We start from the raw sequence: 22,854 nt of genomic DNA, 5'->3' as shown, positions 1-22,854 counted from the left end.
TATAAATCAAGTTTAACTAAAACGTTTTTGTGGATGTGTGGATAAATAATTAGTCATTTACATGGTGAAGAAATGGATACTTGTGACTTTAAGGCTCCACATCATCACCAACCACCAATGAGGCAAGATGCTGAGTTGCTTAGCAACAGAACCCAAACAAACAGCCACCATGCTCTTTGAAAACAACTACTACAATCTACTCTTGATATCTGTTTCTAGCTAATTGTTTCTTCCTGCGATGGCTGAAATCATGATGTGTGAACCGTTTGAACTCTACAATCTCCTCAACCAGTGCAGCTGTGGTGTGTCGAGGATGTCAGAGCTCAACTACCTCTGTTTGATTGGTGAGAGATGGGATGTAGTGGTTAAAGCTGGAGTCTATGTGACCACTTGATATGATTTTGCTTAATTGCTCTGCTTTAATTCAATTTAACTTTAGTTGTAACCTGGTGTATTGTATGTCTCTTTTCTAGATGCTTGTGAAACAGAAGATTACAGTATGAGTCACATCATAACAGCTAAAAATGCCAAAATGGTATGGATGTCATTGTCGATGGGTACAAATAGACGTAAATGGTCAGAAGTTTGGCTGTTGTAAAATGCTGTTGTAAATCTGTGCTTAGCAAACTGTTAGTACAAGCATTAGTAATATCAGTTGTTCAATGATATTGTCCACTATAACAGAGAGTCATTTTTTAAGGAGATACACTGCAGGTGAAAAATGTTAACTAATAGATAGCACCATGACATTTTCCCAGTTGCTTACTTACAAAAAAGCTATTTTTTTTTTTGTTTAAATATGCAAATGATGCATTATCTTATGAAATATGCGCTAATTTGCATACATTTCCAGAACCAAAATCTGAACATTGGATAAAGCCAAATTCAAAATTATTGTTTCATTTTGGATTTTAATGAGGGGATTTTGGATATCTCTTTTTATCACTCCATAAATCAGAAAATTCTGTCAACAGCCAGGATTAAGGGCTATTTGAACACTGACTGTACTTGTTCTGGTACTAAATGACACTGCCAACTTGTTGATGAAAGTTGCTGTTTGTTTTAAGAAAAGTTTGTAACTTTTTTTAAGTCTGCTATTTCTGCATTTATGTGTGAATCTTTAATGCTGCCGCCTTGGCCAGGACCCCCTTGGAAAATATTTTTTTAATCTCAATCAGACCATCCTGGTTAAATAAAGGAGAATAAAACTTGTAAAAAATGTATCCAAGAAGAGTAGAGATTGTTGTTAGAATTGGTAATGTGGATCTGAACAAACAAACTAAAAGACAAGACATGCATTGCAGCTTAGTTTCTTAGTTCCTTTATTTTCCAGGATTATTTATACTGTCTGGGTGACTCTTTGCAGGATTCAGACGGTTCGTTTTTCCTGCGTGGGGGTGTGGAGGTTGACAGTATGCAGCATGTGGTGGTCTACGACAGTAACACCAGCTGTTTACAGGAACAAGGTAACTGGCTGTACACGACATGTTTCTTCAAAGTAGCGCTGGGGCATCTGTGTTTTCCAAACCCCCCCATCCCCCGAACTGCTCTGAAAGCTGGTCAATGCTTCCAATATGCATTTCAACCACAGATGTGTTAACTGATGTTCATCAGTTGGCGTCTGACTGTGATTGCAGGTAGAGCAGTTGGATGTGCCCAGGCTCTGGCTAAAGTTAGCCTCTGTCCAGTCCAAATAGTGAGAGGAGGCTTTCAGAGGTTCTCAGCTCTGTACCCTTTTTTAAGGACTGAAAAAATCCTCTACACCGTCATGGTAAGACAACACACACCTGATACACCTGTGGGGGGCTTCATACACTGATAATTAAATCTGAGGAGGTTCATCTCACTCATCCAGGTGGTACAAAGTCTGGAGAGCTGAATCCAAATCTACGGTCTGGACAAAAATCAGTGTCTGGGTTTAAAGGACCAGTGTGTAGCATTTAGGGGGATCTATTGGCAGAAATGGAATATAATAAGTATGTTTTTTTTAGTTTATAATCATGAATCGTTGTGTTTTCGTTACCTTAGATTGAGCCGTTTATATCTACAAAGGGAGCGGGTCCTCTTCATGGAGCCAGCTGCCATGTTTCTACAGTAGCCCAGAACAGCTTGGGCCAGAGCCCATAACGTTACTCGCTTCCGTCACCGCCAATCTCTCTCTCTTGCTTCACCACTCACTTCCCATGTACACACAAGCACTGACTCTGCTCCAAATGACATATGACACTTTTACAACAAATGGCTCCAGAAAGGGCCATTCGCGTTTTCGCGTTGTCCACCGTTGTTCTTCTACAAGCTTGGCACCCGGGAGAAGCTTCAGTTGGTTGCAATCTGCAACCTCAGCGCTAGGTACCGCCGTATTCTACACACTGCTCCTTTAAGTCCGGAGATTTGGATTAAACTTTGTCCAGATGTTCACAATTGAAAACACATGGGTCAAAGACTGGGTCAAATACAGGACTTTCAACCAGGAGACTGTTGTTCAAGACCGGTGTTTGTTTTTTTGTAATTTGTGTTTCCGTACTGTATTTTTTTGTGTTTCTGTACTGTATTTTACTTAGTTTATGTACTTATTTTAAGCCCAACAATGATGTCTTTCCTAAACCTAAGTGGTGTTGTTGCCGAAAGCTAACGGATTCATGGACATTACTATAGTTTTGTTGCATGGCGTACAAATGACACACGAAAAGGCTAAAATGCATCTTCATGAAACAAGGAAAGTTGTTGTAATCACCAGCACAAAGTTTGTTCACCCAGCGCAGCACTCCCTATTTTAATTCAGGATTATTGGAATTTAACTTTTAAAATTTTTCAATTCATAAAATTACCAAAGACCAAGTGAGATGCAGTTAACCTGCGATTTTGGGAGCTTAAGGGCATTTGCCCATTTTGCCTTGTCAGTAATCCAGCCTCACTTTTATACATCCCAAACAACATGAATGTGTTTTCTCCATTAAGTCAGTTGATTCAATTTGCTGCTGATAAATACAGTTTAATATATTCCTGGTCTGTCTCAGGAAGTGGAAAACCTGAAGACCTACCCAGTGGAGATCATAGCAGGACTGCTGTATATGGGTGATGAGAAACAACACATGGACTCCAGCATTCTCAAAGATCTGAAAATCAGCGCTGTCATCAGCATCTCGCAGAGTGACATTCTGGAGTAAGACAGGACCGGATGTTTGAAATATCATCAGAGAAAACTCAGAATGTCATGGTGGTTGAATTTGTTCTGAACTTCTTTTCATTGTAGATCCATAAAGTGGAACCAGACCACCATCAACATCCCTGTGGCCGACTCGGTGAAGTCTGATTTATATTCAAGTTTTGAAAGGATATGCAGTCTTATTGGTAAGTCACACTTTAATTAGTAAGCTGTTTTAAATTCTTACAGAAGAATCAGGTTTATTTTGCCTGTACATGGACAAAACATAAAAACTCAAATGTTCTCAGCAGGTTCAGTATGAATTTGAAGAACTGAATATAACATGCATTGTGCCACCACAATTTTTTGTGATCAAATTTTATTGGTTTTAAAGATATGCATTGGAAATGATTAACAAAAACAATTGCATATTCAATTCAAAACTAAAAATTAATTGAAAATAGATAAATAAAATAGATTAAATAAATAATATAAATAAATAAAATAAAATATTACTAATAATGATAATAAAAAATACTAAATAATATAATAAATACTAATAATATATATATATATATATATTTTAACAGTGCCATCACATTTTGAACTTAAAAACTCAAAGGTCAGAGGTCATTTAAGGGAAGTTTTATGAACAAAAGTTTGATCAGAACTTTGCTAGATTTGCCATAAATGTAGTTGCTGTTAGTGTGCATGGATTGGCTTGATAATGCAGAGTTATTAGATATATAACTAGATAAATAGCCATCTATTTTCTTGTTTTCAGGCTCACACATCAACATGGGCTCTCGTGTCCTGATAGTTTCCAGAAACGGCAGAAGCCGCTGCAGTGCCGTCGCCATCGCCTTCCTCATGCAACACCTCAAATACACGCTGGAGGCAAGTGAGGTTCATTCAGTTTGGTTTCAGTCAAATGTCAAACTACTCTTTTAACACACAGACATGAGGTTGCTATTGATCATGGAAAGAATGCATGTGAATATTAAAATATAATATAACATTTACAGTATATAATGCTGTGATTTTTTTCAGGAGGCCTGGAAGTACATGCTGAAATGTAAACCCAGCATGAGGCCAAACACAGGGTTTCTACAGCAGCTGTCTGACTGGGAGCGTCACACCAGGGGAAACAAAAAGACGGATATCTCTCAACCTTATTTTTAACAAATAGGAACCAAGAAAGGAGAAACTAAAGTCTCTGGGTGTTTTTAAAAAAAAACTTAAACTGTGAAGATAAACAATTAAAACCCTCCTATATATCGATCCATTCATTTATCCATTAATTAGCCTTAAATGTGCATGTTAATCGAAACATTCAACTACTTTAATGTACAAATTAAGGTGTAGTTACCTGTTATTTTGTATTTTAAGATTTGTTCTACACAATAATACTTGAACCCATTTTTAATCAAGCTGAAGGTTCTAAGGTTTTAGATTTTTCGGGATTGTTATCCATTATAATGCACTGTACATGGACATAGTTACTAAATATAAGGAAACAACAACAAAAATAATAATGAGCTTTTTTTATATAGCACTGTTCATAACAATATTACAAAGTATTTTCCAGAAAAAAATCAAGAAACAACAACAATAGAATGGAATGCAAACAACAGAGGGAAAAAATAAAGTAAGTAGACAGTGACACCTAGTGTGTTTTCTGTTGTTGTCGTGTGTATATTTTTGTTTATGAATACTAAACAAGAGAACAAGTTTCTCATGTTTAGTATTCATAAACAAAAATATTTATGAATAATTGTTATTTAGTGCCATTTAAATGTCATTAGTGTAATTCAGTCCTTGCATGTCTCTGCCAGAGGTGCTAACAATATTGTAGATGATAGTTTCCCCTCTCTAGAGTTACATTTATTATTTTTTATTTATTTATCTGCACATATATAAAACTGCACAAAATCCAGTCAATGAAAAAAAAACAAGAAATGTGTCAGGAGAGGTCAAGAAGCCACAGGCTTATACAAAGGACCTCCCCCCAACCCCAGGAGAAAGTAAAACAATAACAAAAAAGGAAGAAATATTTAAAAATACAACAAAAGTTAAACAACAACAAGAAGTACACACATGTGCAGAAAAACCTAACCAAACAGTGGAAAACAATCCAATAAAAACAATGAAATACATACAGGAAAAAAAAGAAAAAATGTATCTAAACATATCAAAAGATAATTAAACATCATGAATTAAATGTGATGATAATTTCCTTTTAAAATGTTCTAAAGATAACGAGGATAACATAATCTCTAAAAACACAGGCTACATGCCAAGTAGTGAGAAATAAAGGCTATTGCACTAAAATGTTCCTTGTAAGGGACAGAGAACTGAATAAATAACTTGTGTCATTAAAATGGTTATGTTTCCATATTAGAGGGCTACGTTTTGGGTCATAGTTTGGAATTTAATGTCCAAACCCTGCACATAAATCTGGGTTTATAAAAGATTATAGTTCTGCTCTCAGGGCAGCATGTTTAGTCACACAAGAGCCTGTTTGGAGGTCTTGAAGCTGATTGGCTAAAACGAGGAGCCAAATTCTGAGAGCTCACTTCTGATTGGTCCAATCAGTGACACTCTAGAACGTCCAGCACGCACGACGCACACTGGAACGTCTTGTTTTGTAAAGAGCGTCATCGTCAGCTGTGATAAAACCGGATGTTTTACGTGACCTTAGAAAAATAAAAGCACAAAAGTTGTAGTAAATTGTAGTTGTGTTTTGAGATTGGACTTTAAAACCGTTGATTTAACACAACCGTTGATTTAAATTAATTAAACAATAATTATTCAAATTTAGATTATTTTTGAAAAATATTGAAAGTAAAATAATCTCTAAATCATAGTTAAGATGCTCCAAGATTGGATATAGTATAACAATAAAGCAAAACTCAGCATCTGAGCTTAAAGGGACTGTTTGTAAATTCTTATACATATAAATCAATCCGGGTCGGTGTCCCATGTGCGTTCACGTGTGGCTACGCTGTTCAGACTCAGACTCCAACACAAACTACACGGAAGCACCAAAACCGTAAAGTTATATCTAGTGAAGCCTGTCTTGCAAAACAGTGTTGGCAGCGGTCGTAGTATGCGGGAGAGATCGTAGCTTTGGTCTCCAGGGCCGGAGTCTCTGCTCCTCTGCTCCTCTGCCTGCCTTCACTCACAGCTCGCTCCACCTCACGTGCATGCGCGCACACTACACACATAAGATGCATTACTCATAAAACCATTACAGTTTATTAGACGTGTATGTTATATACCCATAATATACTTACTAGAAAATAGACATTCTATTATTTATTATATAGATATAAATGGATTACATGGTAATATATATTTTCTTTCATTGTTTATAGTCATTCCCAACAGCCTTCACTGGCGCAAAATACAGTATATCACAGATCACATGATTAAGATCATATCTGCCTGTTTTACACTCTTTGGCCACCAGGTGGTTTCGTGCACATGAAGCCTCGAGAAATGAACCCTTTTCTGAACCAATTTGCTGAAAAGCTTCAATGCTTCATTAAGCTTCAGCTCGCCATCACTAATATATAGCACTTAAATCTGCTTTATAATATAAAAGACCTGAAAATCTCACTTTTTACAATATGGGACCTTTAAGTTCAGTACTTGAGTAAGTGTTCTTAATTACTTTCTACTACTGTCAACAAACAACTTTTATACTTTTTAAAACACAAGTAAAATAAAATAAAAGTCTCATATTTTGGTCTCAAAACAAAAACACTTCAGGCTTTTATTCTGAAGGCTGTGACAGGAAGCAGCCCAACTTGTTGCACAGCTGTCCTGAATGTTACTCAACTCCAGCAGCTTTCCTCAGATAGTCACAGTAAGAAACATGTTGTCCAGTCCGTCGGGTTTAACTGAGTGTTTGCGGGAATGGGAGGATTTAGAGAAGAACTACCAACAATTCCAGGTACGTTAACGTTAAACAACTGTTAACGTTGTTTCCGGTGTCAGTTAGCGTTAACCTACGGAACTAACGACGTGTAGTGAAAGTAGATCTCAGTGTGGAGAACTGAGACCGGAAGTGATGTCACTTTGTCCCCGCACGGCACTGTTTTGGAGGAGCACCAGTGACGTCAGCTACCAAAACAACTATTCAGAGTTACTAATTGTAATGTTACTTTAGTTAAGTACAATTTGATGATTTTGTGCTTTTACTTAATTAACATTTCAATGCAGGGTTTTTTACTTCTAACAGAGTATTTTTTTACACTGTAGTACTACTACTTTTACTTAAGTAGAAGAAGTAAGTAAGAAGTACTTCTTCCACTAGATATGTGTGTATATATATATATATATATATATATATGCATATATATATATATATATACATATATATATATATATATACACATATATATATATATATATATATATATACATATACATGTTGAACATATATGTATATGTATATATATATGTATATGTGTATATATATACATATACATATATATATACATATATATACAGAGAGAGGGGATGATAGAGGCATCATCAATTTGAGCAAAAACATAAAATGTCACAGAATGATGCATGTTTTTGGGATAAAGTGTAAATATAGTACACACAGCATTTTTTAACTATATAAAATATATACATAATATATGTATGTATGGAGCTGTAATGTATGAAAAACATACAGACAACATACAGATTTATAGTATCTATTCGTCAACATGAACCTTTTTTCCTCTGTCTATCTACAGTACCCATTTATCATATATTAGACTACATTGTGTTATCTAATATGATAATATAGGCAACATTTACAAAAGGATTAGAAACGTCTGAAGACTGAAATGTATATTTCACTCACTCCACCATCCCAGCAAAGATTTGCTCCATATAGTAGACCTATTAAAGTTCTTCAGCTGGACATGTGGCAACTGTTGGATAATGTGAGAGTTTATACAAACATAATACAAATTTTAATCTTTCAAAGTAACTTGTTCCTGTATAGCTGTCAGATATATGTATCGAAAAATACTATATTTTATCTTAGCCTTGTACAAAAGCATAATATCAAAGTGAGAGTACTTAGTTACATTGCTCCATTGTTGCTGGAACACAAGTGACTGGTCAGACGGTCGACCTATGAATAGAAAGTTTTCCAAGGCACTCTAAACTCAAAGCCTCACTTAACTGTGGATTTCAAAACATGATCACGATTACAACACAGCTAATTGTGCAGCAACTGTCATTGTAGGTCACATGCCCAGTGGAAAATAATGAGCCTCGGCCTATGAATACACCAAAATCAGTCCCCCTTCACATACTGTATTATGTAAGGGATAATGTACAGCGAGCCGGTCATTGTTGTGAAATAAACCCCAGACGGGTTTGGCACAAGTCTTTGGCACAACACAACTTTATATATTCCTTTTTCACCTCCAGGACACCCACCGTCTATACAAACAGAAACTTGAGGAAGTGACCAAACTGCAAGACAGCTGCTCCGGTGCTATAGCACGTCAGAGGAAGAAAATGAAAGAGCTCGCTGAGTCACTAGGAGTGTAAGTATTGAACAGCTATTCACTGAGAATTTGCTGTCCGTATTTGTACAACATACTAGATTACTTTTAATGTCCTTTCTTCTTGTAATAAGAGTTCATTCAAAATACAACAGCCCATATCTCGGCCAGGACCTAAAGGCCTCAGATAATATATCTGACATGCTTTTGCATGAGATTGTGCTCGACAAACAAACATGAATTCAAAATTGAACGTATATTGATGAGTGTGAGGAGTACTCAGAGTGTCAGGGCAATGAGAAGATGTATTTATCTGTAGATAATGTGGGTGCTTGGGTTGCCCATCACTGCAGAGACATTTTAAATGCAGTGGTAGAGCTGGATTGGTGGCAGTGGCAGTGTTTGTGAGTAGGGATTAGTCCTGACCGATAAATCATATTTTCATCGTCATCGCGATATGAACATGTACAATAAAAGCATAGAAAAATGCTGTCTGAAATGCGATGATTAAGAAAAATAAACATAAACAGCTCAAGGCTGTGGAGGAGTTCTCCACATACAAACATACACATTCACACAGTGAAGTCAGTGAACAGCTGATGAGAGAGGCTCACAGTGCCGAGGACTGTAGTATTGAAAATGATCAAGAGCAAGCCAACATGTAACGACAGTTAGAGTGAAAGTCTGTGCTGTGAGATAAACATAATGCTTTTTTTTGTCTATGTTTAGATGCAAAGAAAAACATCCAACACCCAAATTAAACCCCGATGACGTGGAAACAATCGCTGAAATCGAGGAGTCCATCAAAGACAGAGCGTACGCTTTCTCTGAGATGGAAGCTTTTCTGCCAAAGAAGAACGGGTGTGTCTCTGTCATATGATCTATCGGTGTTTCATAACAAACTGTCAGCATTTTTCCAAATGTCAAACTGTTGTACTAGTCCTGTAACAGTAAATACACAGTTATAACAGCTCTAACAGATCTTATACTTCAGCTAATGAAGCACCACATTTTATTTGAATCTATTCCCATTTTAAAACAACAAAATGATTAAAAGATGCATTGTGAATGACTGACATCTCTTCGTGTTCAGGTTATACCTCACTCTTGTTTTAGGAAACGTCAACGTAACTCTCCTCAACAAGCAGACAAAGTAAGTCACATTAACGTTCCTTTTCTTACAACCCCCAGAAATGTCTTTAAAGTCACATCAACGTCACATTCTTTTAACATCATTTCAGGTTTGCTTACAAAGACGAATACGAGAAATTCAAACTGGTCCTCACGGTCATCCTCTTCGTGTTCTCCTTCACATGCCGCTTTTTGTTCAGCTACAGGTGAGATTTAGTTCTTGTAACAAAGGGAATGTCCAAACAAAAGTATTAATTCATGGCCTAATTCACTACAGTTATTAAGTCACCAACATAACTCCTGTTACCTGCATGCTAGAGTCTGAGGCCAATACTAAAATATTGATATACTGACTGATGTTTCCATATCAGATAACATAAGATAAGCCTTTATTTGGTTCTGTTTAATGTCTTTATGTTCCTTTTTTTGCTTTTGTTTCAGAGCCCTAGATGCCATGTTCAACTTCCTGTTGGTGTGGTACTATTGTACACTCACCATCCGGGAGAGTATCCTCATCAGCAACGGCTCAAGGTCTGCCACAAATTCATTTTTTTAATAATTATCTACCCCATGTCTAGACCGCAAGCATATCAGACGCATTTTTCACTCACACGTGTCAGGTAACAGATACTGTATGTTCTCATTTTCATCTATGCAGCTGTCTGCAGCGGCTCTGTGCAGCTGAACTGAGGGTTAACATGTTGGCTGTTTAACTTCCTTATTGTTGTGAAAGAAACCCCCGACAGGGCGATGCCGTGGTCTCTCATCGCCCTGAAGGGGATTCTTTCGCAACAATGACCTGTACATTATCCCGCTTATTACACGGCTACTTACTTAAGAAATCAATAATTTGACACAAAAACGGTCCGCCAGAGTCCGACATCAGAGCTGTGTCCATAGCAACGGTCTGTTATACATAGCAACGGTCTGTTATAAAGAAATAACAGACCGCAGAACGCCGTGATTGACCAATCAGAATTGAGTATTCAACACAGCCGTGTAATAAATATATATAATGCCCCACAACTTTTTTAGTTTGATGTCACATAGACCTAGTTTGTATCTCCACCTAGCATTACATCGTGTTGGTCTACTACATACAGTCCTGTTCCCTTCAGTGTGAGTCCTTCCATGTTGTTTCAGGATCAAAGGTTGGTGGGTTTTCCATCACTATGTGTCGACCTTCCTGTCTGGAGTCATGCTCACCTGGTGAGTGATGTGATCCACTTTTCATTTGAGGAAGAGTTTTACACTTTCACCATAACTGTACAAAATATTGTCATGATACATTGAGTCATTGGTGTTGGAACATTTCATTAGATCACCAAGAAGAGGAGGCGATTTAGATACCCTCTTACTCCAAAGAGAAAGCTATTATATTTTCACTCGCCATCACAGAGCTTGTTTGCCTGTTGGTGTGCTTTATGTATAAATATGGGTGTTGTTTCCAAACATTTTGACCTGAAGAAAATCCAAGCAGGATTGAAACGTAGTCAATAAAAATTATGTGGCATGTAGTCGTGTGCAGGCGTTACCTTTTTCTTTACTGTCGCTGTTCTGATAGCCTCGCACTTACGTGACGTGCGTATAATTAATCTTCTTTAACTCATGTTGAAACATTACCATCAAAATGCTTTTGCTCTTTTCAACTTGAGTGTCGTAAAAGTTTGGGTTTGTGCTTCACTCTAACCAGATGTTGTGTTTGTTCGCAGGCCTGAGGGCGCTCTCTACCAGATGTTTAGGAACCAGTTCCTGACATACTGTCTGTACCAAAGTAAGAGGTTCAAATTTAACTATACACTATACACTAATCAGCATAGCATGCTGTTTTGGAATCAGCTGTTATAGGGATGTTTTTCTTCTTTCCTTCGATAATAACTATTTTAACAGAGATAAAAACAAACAATTCAGTCGCCAAATGTATTATTTACATTTGGAATAGTCTACGACTGTATTTGATAAGTGATATCTTCGCCAACAATTAACAGCTTCCTTTATTCTCTGTTTTCTCTGTTGCAAAAATAGGTTTTGTCCAGTTTCTCCAGTACTACTACCAGAGTGGCTGCTTGTACAGACTCAGAGCGCTGGGAGAAGGACACACTATGGACATTACAGTCGGTGAGTGCAGGTCTAAGCTTCTCAGTTTATATTTGTAGTTGAACGACTCTAAAAGACTTTCAATAATAATAATAATTAAATTTCTTTTTCTGGTTTCCTCTTCTGGTGTTCAGAGGGTTTCCAGTCCTGGATGTGGAGAGGCTTGACCTTCCTCCTTCCTTTCTTGTTCTTCGGTCAAGTGAGTAGCCTCTCTCTTATTGGTGCTCACTGCTTACTTACATCTAGGGCTTGTTAGTGCTGTAGCTACCCCTAGGATAGCCATGACACCCTCCCTAGCACCCCAAAGAAACTCCTGTTGTTTATTTATAATGTATAATTTTTAATACCTAATGAATAGATTTTATTGAGTGTGTTTGTGAGAGTCAAAGTGTGCGTAAACACGAGTTTCTGACGGGGGATTTCTGGCGGGTCGGGGGCGATAAAAAGTCATAAACTGCATCTCAATTTGGATACATCCGTTAGTACACTTCCACGTAGTACACTGTTTACACTATGTACTTACATAGTGTGTGAATTTTGACAGGGTAGTGTCGTCTCAACTCGCACACGGCCGTTTTGCACTCACCGGAAGCTCGTTAGATCAGCCGCTGATACATGTAGTCAGCCACGGACATCACGCCGTATCACCCATAATACGATGTAGATGGATAAATTAACCCAATGGTGGCTTCTATCCGACTATAGTATAGTGGTTCAAAGTGGAAACTCATAACATCAAATTTGTATAGTTTGTTTTATACTTCGTAGGGGTCGTCAGATTACTCAATGATAGAAAAGGGGTCCCTTAAAGAAAAACGTTGGAAACCAGTGCTCTATGAAACGAAGTGCTGTTGATTCATTAATGGAGGTGTTTGTAACTGACAGCATGAGTTTGTGATCTGAGAATCGGAGGCTGAAATGTGCACAAACCTGTCTGTTGCCTGCTGATTGTGTGCAAGTATAGGCTCGTGAACTGTACATCTATACCCCTCGAGCTGAATATCTCTCCTTGTGTTTAACCCTCTGAGACCATCTTTATTGTCTTTCAGAGGCTGTAGTAGGCTCAGTTTTTCTAGAGTGAAAGGACAAATATATGAAACTATAAAACCTCAGGAATCCATTGGTACCAACCATGTCATGCTAGCATGTTGGGAAGGAGGCCAAATAACGCTCCACTGTTTCCCCTCCAAACCTCTCAGATGATTTCAACAAAATAAACAACATTTAACAAATATTGGTCCTTTAAAAACTTTTTTTTACTCCACAGTTGACTTTTTTAGAGCATTCGTGACTGTTCACTGTTCTTCCTCTTACAGTTCTGGCAGCTCTACAACGGCTTAACACTTTTCCGGATGTTTCAGCTCCCGGAGTGTAAAGAGTGGCAGGTTTGTACACCGCAGAGCTTCAACGCTCCCTCGTTCATTTACTCGTGAAATTTGCCAGAACACCACTTCTTCTTAGTCATAACTCTCATTCAGACAGTGCTGGAAGGATGGCTGATGTCCATTGAGGATAAATGTCCATAAAGCTGTTTATGAAATCTTAAAAAGGCCTTATATTGTTTTGATGATATATATCGTCATATCGCCCATTAACAGTCACACAGTTTTTATTTAGACTCAGTGGAGAGACTGAACAACGTCTGGTATAATTCCTGAATACAGATAAACATGCAGATAGTCGCTTGTGTAACACCATATTTTCTAAGAGTTCTGTGAGTCTTAAAGAGCCTCTGACTGAGCTTTTCTCTGTTCTGTTGCTGTGGTGTAGGTTGCGATGTGCGGCTGCTCTTACATGGTGATCTTCATGGGAAACTTCTTCACCACACTGGGAATGGTTTACCAGAAATACACCAAGACCCAGGACAAGTCCAAGCGCTTATAAAGACTTCAAATAACGTACAGATTCACCAAAAAATCCTCCAAAAAAGTTACCATTAGCTCTAATATTCTCTTTAGAGCTCTTTATCCATGTTGTGATTGTTGTTGCTATAATTTTATCAGCATCTTTTTGATTTAATGTGTAAATGATGGTCAAAGCAATACGTTGTACGGGTAGGTCATAGACCGGGTCTTACTGAGTGACGCTAAGGTTGTTACAGCAGGATATTATGAAAAGAAAATGTTACTGAATATGCAGATAACTAAGTTATTGCATCATATTCACATTAGGAAATCAAAAGTTTGTTGCTCAGCAGCTGCAGTGTATTTTCGCCTTACAGAAAGTGCTTAATAAAACACTCCTCCAAAGAACCGCATGTTCTTGTTTTCACTGTTTCTCCTCCAAACCTCTCAGATTATTACATTTAAATGAAAGGGAAATGATGAAATATTTTAGATTAAGTTAGAGAAAAGTCCTCTTGTCAAAAGTCAAATGTCAAAAGTTTTTGATACTAAATCCCTGCATGGCTTTTTCTTTGGTGTTCCTGTTACTTCCACCCTTCATAAAGCAATTAGTACTTTACTGCAATACATCAAAATGACCACAAGGTGGAGGCATTGAATTGAAGCTGTTAATGTAAACACACAGTACATTTCATCCATTAAAACCTTCAATCTGGTCTTTATTTTTGGACAATCGTCACACTTTTCTTTATTTGGGGTTTCTGGGACTCATTTTCCCAGATGGATCACATCTCTTGAGGGCGATCACAGTCCGCCATCTGCTGCTGCAGGACTGAGCGATGAGGAGGTGTTGAACTATAGTGCTTATTGTTCACATGCCATCAAGGTCAATCATCAATTTCACTGAGTGAATGTTAGTAATTAGGAAGTGGTTCTGCTGTAGTGTGAACAAGACAATTATCAGGACTCGAGGCCACATCAGGACTGGGAAACTCCCTTTTTTAATGTTAATCTGGCCTCTGTAGCAGATGGAAATAACGATAAGAGATTAGTTTTGCTGTAATATTAAAAGAAACTAATCTTAGAGATGTTGGGTAACAACTATCTGCACAAAAACATTTTTTTTTTTTTTTCGGTCACTTTATCAAAGTTTTACTAATATTTTTGGGACATTTTATTCATATTTTTTGGATATTTACTAATATTTATTGGACATTTTACCAATATTTTTTGGACATTCATATTTTTCAGACATTTTATTCATATTTTTAGGTCATTCTACATCACATTAACTTTGCCAGCCCCAGCTGAAACGTTATCATGCAGAATAAAATAAATCTTAACAAGACCGCAAATTGTGGGAGTTTTCTAATGTAATTTTGTGCATAAAGTAATCACCATTTTATTCTGCCCCTTAAGAGTTTTATGATTTCAAATCAAGATTATATAATGTACATAATTGTAAGTTGAACTGGTACTTTTAATCAGGGCCGGCTTAAGGCAGAGGCCATATAGGCGGTCGCCTAGGTCGACACCTTTTGGGTGGCGCTAAAAAAAAAGAAATGCCGGTGGGTGCCCTTCCTCATTTTCTGCATTGAGGTAACAAATGAACAAATAAAGAAATAAAGAAAGAAATACACTTTTCACCCCTCTAACTCTTTCTCTGGATGGACAGATGTCAAGACTTGTAAGATTTTAGATCTACATGCTAGTCCTCTGTTTTCATTTTTGCACATTTGCTTCTATAAGGCTCATAGTTTTACAGTGAACCAAATACTTAAACAGTATTAACAAAGAATATTGAACATAGCACCTTTTCAATACATGTTATTGAAGCAAAAATAATATTTGCTGTCACCAGGACTGTCTGACTTTGTTAATTATTCTGTTAATCCTGCAGTATAACTTGCGAAAATGTTCTCTGCAAATCCGAATTTCGCCGAGGGCACCAAAAGGGCCAGAGTCGCCGAGAGAGAACTCTAAAATATAAATTGAATTGGCTGCTTATTTTTAATGTGTTGCTTTGTCCCAAAAGCCTGGAAAAGAGGATATTCAACATGAGGACATATTTATATGCATGACATAATAATAAAAACTTCATGAACATCGTTATCATCGTAAGAAAAAGACTGGAAAGATTTCGGCTTTATGATTTAAACATACCTACAGTAGAACACAAAGAAATATAGGATGGAATGAAATTTGCACATAAGATCAGAGGGAATAATACCTGAAAAATTTAAAATGGAAACCAGCCTCACTCCCAATTTATTACAGCAGAACTTTCCCCCCACTCGAGCAGAAAGTGTTGGATGAGTTAGTGCTGGAGGGCCAGAGAGAGACTGAACAAACGGGACGAGCAGCAAAGTGAATGAGGAGGAGGAGGAGGAGAGCTGGGTATTCTCCCAGCCTGCACCTCTTTCATCTTTCTCATTAAAGCGTGGAGCAGTGGGGGCCGTCAAGAATGAGCCCAAGGACATGGGGATCGGGGACTGAGTCTGAGCCTTCGCATCGGGAGGTGGAGAAAGGAAGGAGGGAACCGCCGCAGCGAGCAGCCCGGGCCGCCTTGTCAAACCTTCACCTTAAACTTAACCCACCTTCCCACCGGGACGCAGATAAAGACCTCTTATCTGTGCTCACCTCCTCTCCCAGCCTGGGAACCACTCAGTAGGGAGGCCGAGAGAGAGAGGGGGTGTCTCTGGTCGAGTAGGTCCCAAATACACAAGCTTTCTCTCAGACAGCATATATGAAAGAGAAAGGCAGTTTCCATCTGGACAGACTGATTAAATGAGAGGCGAGGAAGTGGCTCATAGAGGAGAGGTGATTGTGACGAAAGAGGCTGATCCAGGAGAGGAGAGCTCACTGTGATATGGACATTTCTGTATTTATGTTGGTGATGGTCTGATTTTGTGGTGTTTTTAGGTTTATTGTCCAAGATCTTTAAAACTTGCTTTAACCCTCTGTCTCAGCCTTTTTTAGAGGGGTACAGGGGGTCTTTACGGGGAGATAGCAGGTCAACAGGAGATGTCACATAGAAGTGGTGTACATCATCTGAAAGCTAATTTGAGATGCATTCAGCACTGTGTGTCAAGTTGTTCTAGTCATTAATCAGATGTAATCATTAAGATTAATTAGCTCTATTATGTGTCATAAGTTTGCAGCAACTTTGGGGTTGATACCATTTGTTACACAGATTTGGGGCTAAATTTAACAATTTTTTACCACTGGAGAATGGATAAAAATGATCAATAATCCCTCTAAAATACCACATTAAGACACCAAACCCTTGAGGAACATCATAGAAAAAGCCATGCTGTGATTTGGTATCAAAAACTTTTGACATTTGGAGATTTCTGCAAGAAATGCATTTTTCGGCGATTGGATGACGAGCACTTGTGTTGTGTAAACTGCTCAGAAACCCCCTTATTGTCAATCTAGCTAGGAAAGCCATCCATCCTCTGATTGCCCTAGGTGTTTATATTTGTGGCTGTAAAGTTTCTTGAGGCTGTGATTATCCTAGAGGTCACCACAGGTCATTTTATACAGGGAGGTCACATTTTTAAAAAATGGTCTCACTACAATGAAATGGCTACTATGGGGACTAAAATCATCACACATGAATACAGTTGAGCTCATTGGATCGCCCTTTTACAAGCTTTAAAATAAAGTCACATGTGCTGACAGGCCGAGTTCAAATGGGTTTCTTCTTCACCAAGGAACAGTTCAATATTTTAGCATCACATTAGCATTTTAGCATCACATTATGTGTCCTCATCTGCCCAAATGATAAAAACTTAAGGATACATCCTGAGGGGTTTGGATGAATCCAAGCAGGTCTGAACAGGTCCTATAAGGCCTCCACCATGTAACTGAAACAGACTGTTCTCATGCACCATTAATGCACTGTATTTTGTATATATATCCCACAAAATTAAAAAAATTGTTTGTGTCCCATGAAACCAGAAGTCAACGTTGACTTATTTGTTAATCCATACTTAAAGGGACTTTGTAAGAATCAGAAATTGCTTGTTAACAGTGACACCTGTGGCCGTTAAGTCAACGACAGTCAGCGTCCTGTTGCTCACAATTACTCTCTTCGCACTGGTTCTGCTATTCACCCACAGCATACATTTTTTCCCGACGTCGGTCACATTCCTGTTTCACAGACGGGTTTCACCAGATATAACTTTTTTTGAATATGTTTCGTGGAGTTTGTGTTGGAGTCTGAGTTGTGGTGGAGGCTGGTCGTTTTTGTTGGCGTTAGAACGTTAACTATGGCTAAGGCACTCGCGAGCGCGCATGACGTCACATCCGTTGGATTTTCCTTTACCTCGTGGAGGGTTTTTAGGTTAGGGTTACAACCTGTTCACATATTGGCAATAAAAAACGATTAAAATACGTTTATTCATGTAAAAAGTTATATACATTCCCTTTAAACCCAAACCATGATCTTTTCGTCAGCCTATCTAAGTAGTTTTGTTGCCTAAACCTAACAAAGTTGTTTTCTGTGAGGACAGAAGTTTATTTTGAAAAGACTGTATGCATGTAACGATCGAAAATTTAAACGTGTTGCTTGTTATTCGTAGGAGAACGCATGAAAAATGGGGAGTAACTTTCCATAAGATATCACACAAACCGTTGTGTGAGGATAAGTTGCAGGAACAGAAACAATCTGCGTTCAAATCATCAACTTCTTGACTCTCTCTGATGCGAATGTGAGTCGCAGTCCAGACCAACAGCAGCCAACATGTATATCTCTCCACTCAGCGGAGAGGAGGTGAAATAAATTAAGTAAATGATTCAACAAAATACGGGTCATAAAGAAAACAGAGCTCTGTGCTCTCGCAGCTTTGAGATCCCAGATCTTTCCCCTCCTCATTAGTAAATTGAGTCCCACGACAGCCACTCCTTCACCTCTTGGAAATATGAAGTGAGCGCCAAATTAAATATGCATATTTAATAAGAGGGGAACGTGATTACATCCACTTGTTAAACGGGTGCATGAGGAATGAGGAAATCTGAGAGAGATAGAGAGATGTTTCATGGCCTGCAGAGTGTGAAAGAAAAAAGGGAATTCATCTTTATTTTAAGAGATCTCTTTGGGAGTAACCCTACAGGACTTCCCCCCCCTCATCCTCCCGCTCTGGAGAGCTGATTACACATATTCTGGCTTTCTGGGGGTTTGGACGGCTGGTTCCTATAGCAACTACAGAAAGCAGACTGTACGCAGTAGACTTTCACAGTTCTACCTTCTTCTTCAACAACCATCAAACAGCATTTTGGAGGAGACGATGTGCTGCCGAGCGTCTTCTTCTGCTCCTCAAAGTGTTTCTTTGTCAGATTGGAGTCAGACTGTAAAATCCAACCAGTGCAGTGCTGATGAAAAGAGGGCAACTTTTACAGTCATATCCAACATGTAGCTCTGCTTTTATGAATGCATGATCTTTTATGAATGTGTAACAAATAACTCTCTGATCTTTATTTTTATATTTCTTATTATGATAACATTATTTAAGTTTAGTTATTGTGTATGTGACACTTCAAAGCACATTCAATGTTTAATAGACTACTAGACTAAAGCCATGCTAGCACCTCTGTGAGGCTGTGAAACACGTTCTCACCCCAACTCCTCACATATTTAGACTGTATTTAAAGATGGATGATGCGTTTCCACTTCCTCCCACTGTATTAAAGTGAAGCCAAAACATCCCGGATATACGGGAGCTTCCATCTTGAGATTTTGACGTCATTCGGAGCCAGAGTCTGCGCAGTAGTGATTGGGGGAGCTGGAGCCGCGGTGTCGAGGTCCCGCCCACACATTCGCCCGAACCAATCGCGAGCCAAGCACGGCCGCAGTTTGTTAGTGATTAGAGAATCACAGCTGTCAATCATGACGTCTCACCCCCTTTTTATAGCATCAAATAACTAATTAAAACCAAACTTATCAGAAAAATTAACAAACATCAGCGTGATAATGACAGAAACCATCTTTGGGAAAAATTTATTTGACGTGTACTCCCTTCCGCTAACATGACGGGGGGCATGACCTATTCTGCAGCCAGCCACCAGGGGGCGATAAGGATGTTTTGGCTTCACTTTTGGGTAGCTGTCATGTCGTCCATCTTTATATACAATCTATGGGCACAATACTGACGCTTTCTCAGACCCCCTGTGTTGTTGAGCCCATCCATCTCCCTTCACACCCTCCTCCCACTGTGTGTCTCTTTCTCTCTTTAAACTACGTCACCACAGCACTTTCTCTGTGTATTTACTATTGTGGTGGATGAGTTTACATTGTAGTTAATGGAAAACCCAGGGCATCTCATACTGAGTGCCTCGTGCAGCGGTACCAAACGCCGACAGCTGTGACAAAGCATCGGTATTTGTCGCCCTGGAATGAGAACGAGCTGCGCTGTACTTATAGGCACTGCAGTGATTTTAAGCTAAATTCTTACGTCAGCATGCTCACAATGACATTGATAACATGAATTTAGCAGGTATAATGCTTCACCATCTTAGTTTAGTCCACTAACATCCATACAGCAACACTGCTAGCATGGCTAAAAATACATGTGTACAGTTTTTGTAATACTGGTACTACTTCCAGTAATAATAACTTTAGGTTTATAGCATTTTATAGAATAGAGGTTCCACTTTAGCCTACTAAAATGTCAGACTACTTTAAATCATTGATTGAGCAATAACACAGTATATGTCGACACAGTGAAACTATAACTCTCAAAGGTTGACTCACCCAAATTACCAACAAACAAACAAACCTATTTCTTCATTTCCTCTTAGTGGCATCCATCCCTTTGGTTTTATTCATCCGGGATTTGATTTCTGTCTCCACCAGCATTTAGCTTGTGGTTTTGCATTAGTGCTTAGTTTGCTCTAAGCACTGAGGAATTACATTTAAATATTCAGCAGCAACATATCTTTCCAGACACAGCGTCTCTCTATTACTCTGCATAATCCACAGAGCTCGACTGTTTTTATTGGAACTACCTTATTTTCTGCATACTTTCTGCAAAAGATAGTCCCTATATGCTCTCACTGAGGACTCACTGTGGATTATCTAACAGACTTATGAAGTCTGTGAGTCTCAGGTACATCCCAGAGAAAGGAAAAACCTGATGCCTCGCAGGTAGACACTGGATCTAAGACCAGCAAGGACAGACTGTCCTGAGGCCACATTTAGTTTCACATAGAAGATCTATCAGCTGTGTTTATGAGTGTAGGAGTTGTGTCTGACTAATGCTGGAAGACATTAAGCTGCAGTAGTGTAGCGGAGAGGATTCATACAACCTTTACCACGTCACTGAAGGACAGGAACGATCTGATTCAGGAGGTAGTTTAAAGCAGGCAGTTCACTTTGAATTTCTTCTTACGGTTGAGATTTGAATCAAAGATCACACCCAATTACCTGGCACATGGATTGAAGGAACGATCTGTGATCTAAGTGTAAACCAAAGGAACATGTCACCCTCAAAATTCAAAGTGCAGGACTGAAATTAAATCTGCTGTCGCTCTCAATCTACAGTAAATGGCATGTCTATTAACCCCCTGAGAGCCGACTGACTTTACTGTCTTTCAGAGGCTCTAGAAGGTTCAGTTTTAAAGCTAGAGTGAAGACACAGATATCATACGAAACTAAAAAACCCAAGGAATACATTAGTACCAACCATGTCATACTACCACAGGACACAGTTACGGAAAGGAAGCTACATAACGCTCCAAAGTTGGGCTAAATTTTAGTGAGGAAAAATTGGCGTGGCCATTTTCAAAGGGGTCCCTTGACCTCTGACTTCAAGAGTTTTTGATCCCAAATCACAGCATGTCTTTTTCTATGGTGTTCCTCAAGGTCTTGGTGTCTTAATGTGGTATTTTGGAGGGATTGATCATTTTTATCAAATCTCAAGTGGTAAAAAATGGTTAAATTTAGCAGTCAAACTGTGTAATAAATGGTATCAACCCAAACATTGCTGAGACATAATAGAGCATGGGGATGGAAATGAAATACTTCGATAATAATGTTCTAAACCCATGTACACTTTCACAATTCATTTTAAATAATGAATGAATTAATGACAATTAGTGACAATAAGTCACACAATGGTGATCATGGTGTGTCTGATCAGAAGTGTCTTCTATTAGTTTTGGTTTTCCACCTCCGATGAAGAGCAGCGCACGGCCGCTTCTCAAGCATAAGGGCCCTATTTTAACCATTATATACTATTTTAGCATACATAATGTTTATAATAAAGTAATTTCTGATACATTTGGAGTTAATATTGCGGTAATTTGGCAGTAATTCCAAAGAAATTTCAAATAGGTTACTTGCTAATTATCAACTAATTACCATGAAATTTGCGGACCTGTATAATGAAGTGTTACCCAAAAACAATATTCCAACAATTCAAACACTGTAGTCCTATATCCATATAGATATATCTACAATAACTGCGTCCCAGCGAGTCCTTGACCCACATATAGGTAATATTCGGCCCTGAGGGGCTTGAAGTGGGTCAATAGGCCCACTCCCACACACCCTGTGTGTGCTCTTGTAAGCCAGATGGCCAATTTAGTCTGAGCCAAGAGGAAATTAATCACAACACATTTTGTCCTCTGTATGATTGAATACAATCACCCTGCTCCGTGCAGAATAAACACCCTGCAGAGCACAGGCAGCCTGTCAGGTGCACCGTGCTCATTAAACATGTACGTACACGGTGGTCCATAGAAAACCACAGGAGGAAACACTCTCATTGTTAATGTAACACTACAGCTGTCACGATGGGATGAAGTGTTGTAATTTAAACTATTAGGTTTTAGGGCTAGAGTGAAGACGCAGATATCATATGAAACTAGAAAACATACGGAATCCATTGGTACCAACCATGTCATACTACCATGTGGGGAAGGAGGTTAAATAACGCTGGTGAGGAAAAACTGTCATAGACATTTTCAAAGGGGTCCCTTGACCTCTGACCTCAAGATATGTGAATGAAAATGGGTTCTATGGGTGTATTTGAATATTTCTACATACTGGGGTCCCTAAACAGTCTTGAATTACATAAATTGGGTATCACTGTAAAGCTGAGAGTCTTGTGGAGCT

The 22,854-nt window shown here is 38.5% G+C and overlaps 2 protein-coding genes and 1 long non-coding RNA gene across 3 annotated transcripts; 2 read left to right on the top strand and 1 right to left on the bottom strand.

Moving 5' to 3' along the window:
* The first annotated feature begins 199 nt into the window (after nt 1-199).
* styxl1 (serine/threonine/tyrosine interacting-like 1) lies at nt 200-4,422 on the top strand. The gene is made up of 8 exons (XM_037747734.1): nt 200-344; nt 474-535; nt 1,367-1,466; nt 1,638-1,771; nt 3,018-3,163; nt 3,254-3,351; nt 3,930-4,042; nt 4,196-4,422. The coding sequence occupies exons 1-8, from the start codon at nt 239-241 to the stop codon at nt 4,325-4,327; spliced, it is 891 nt and encodes a 296-aa protein (XP_037603662.1). The 5' UTR covers nt 200-238; the 3' UTR covers nt 4,328-4,422.
* A 2,524-nt stretch (nt 4,423-6,946) lies between these two features.
* Nucleotides 6,947-14,289, top strand: LOC119476191 (ion channel TACAN-like). The gene is made up of 12 exons (XM_037749431.1): nt 6,947-7,103; nt 8,588-8,706; nt 9,394-9,525; nt 9,758-9,817; nt 9,906-10,001; nt 10,237-10,326; nt 10,939-11,004; nt 11,508-11,569; nt 11,821-11,913; nt 12,027-12,091; nt 13,209-13,277; nt 13,663-14,289. The coding sequence occupies exons 1-12, from the start codon at nt 6,978-6,980 to the stop codon at nt 13,774-13,776; spliced, it is 1,092 nt and encodes a 363-aa protein (XP_037605359.1). The 5' UTR covers nt 6,947-6,977; the 3' UTR covers nt 13,777-14,289.
* Nucleotides 7,745-19,727, bottom strand: LOC119476192. Its single transcript, XR_005203969.1, has 3 exons — nt 19,716-19,727; nt 12,993-13,000; nt 7,745-8,004 (listed from the first exon to the last, which is right to left on the bottom strand). It is a non-coding gene; the product is annotated as an uncharacterized LOC119476192 (long non-coding RNA).
* Nucleotides 19,728-22,854: the final 3,127 nt, after the last annotated feature.

This window comes from Sebastes umbrosus, chromosome 17 (assembly GCF_015220745.1).
Source record: "Sebastes umbrosus isolate fSebUmb1 chromosome 17, fSebUmb1.pri, whole genome shotgun sequence".
NCBI lineage: Eukaryota > Metazoa > Chordata > Actinopteri > Perciformes > Sebastidae > Sebastes > Sebastes umbrosus.
Note: the sequence above shows the minus strand (reverse complement) of the source record. Positions and strands in the feature narration are given on the sequence as shown.

Bases quoted from the DNA above. Each gene is read 5' to 3' on its own strand.
- styxl1 (XM_037747734.1), top strand. From the start codon at position 239: ATGGCTGAAATCATGATGTGTGAACCGTTTGAACTCTACAATCTCCTC. The intron at 345-473 runs GTGAGAGATGGG...TCTCTTTTCTAG, and splicing joins CAACTACCTCTGTTTGATTG to ATGCTTGTGAAACAGAAGAT. The intron at 536-1,366 runs GTATGGATGTCA...GACTCTTTGCAG, and splicing joins CAGCTAAAAATGCCAAAATG to GATTCAGACGGTTCGTTTTT.
- LOC119476191 (XM_037749431.1), top strand. From the start codon at position 6,978: ATGTTACTCAACTCCAGCAGCTTTCCTCAGATAGTCACAGTAAGAAAC. The intron at 10,327-10,938 runs GTCTGCCACAAA...ATGTTGTTTCAG, and splicing joins CTCATCAGCAACGGCTCAAG to GATCAAAGGTTGGTGGGTTT. The intron at 12,092-13,208 runs GTGAGTAGCCTC...TTCCTCTTACAG, and splicing joins CTTTCTTGTTCTTCGGTCAA to TTCTGGCAGCTCTACAACGG.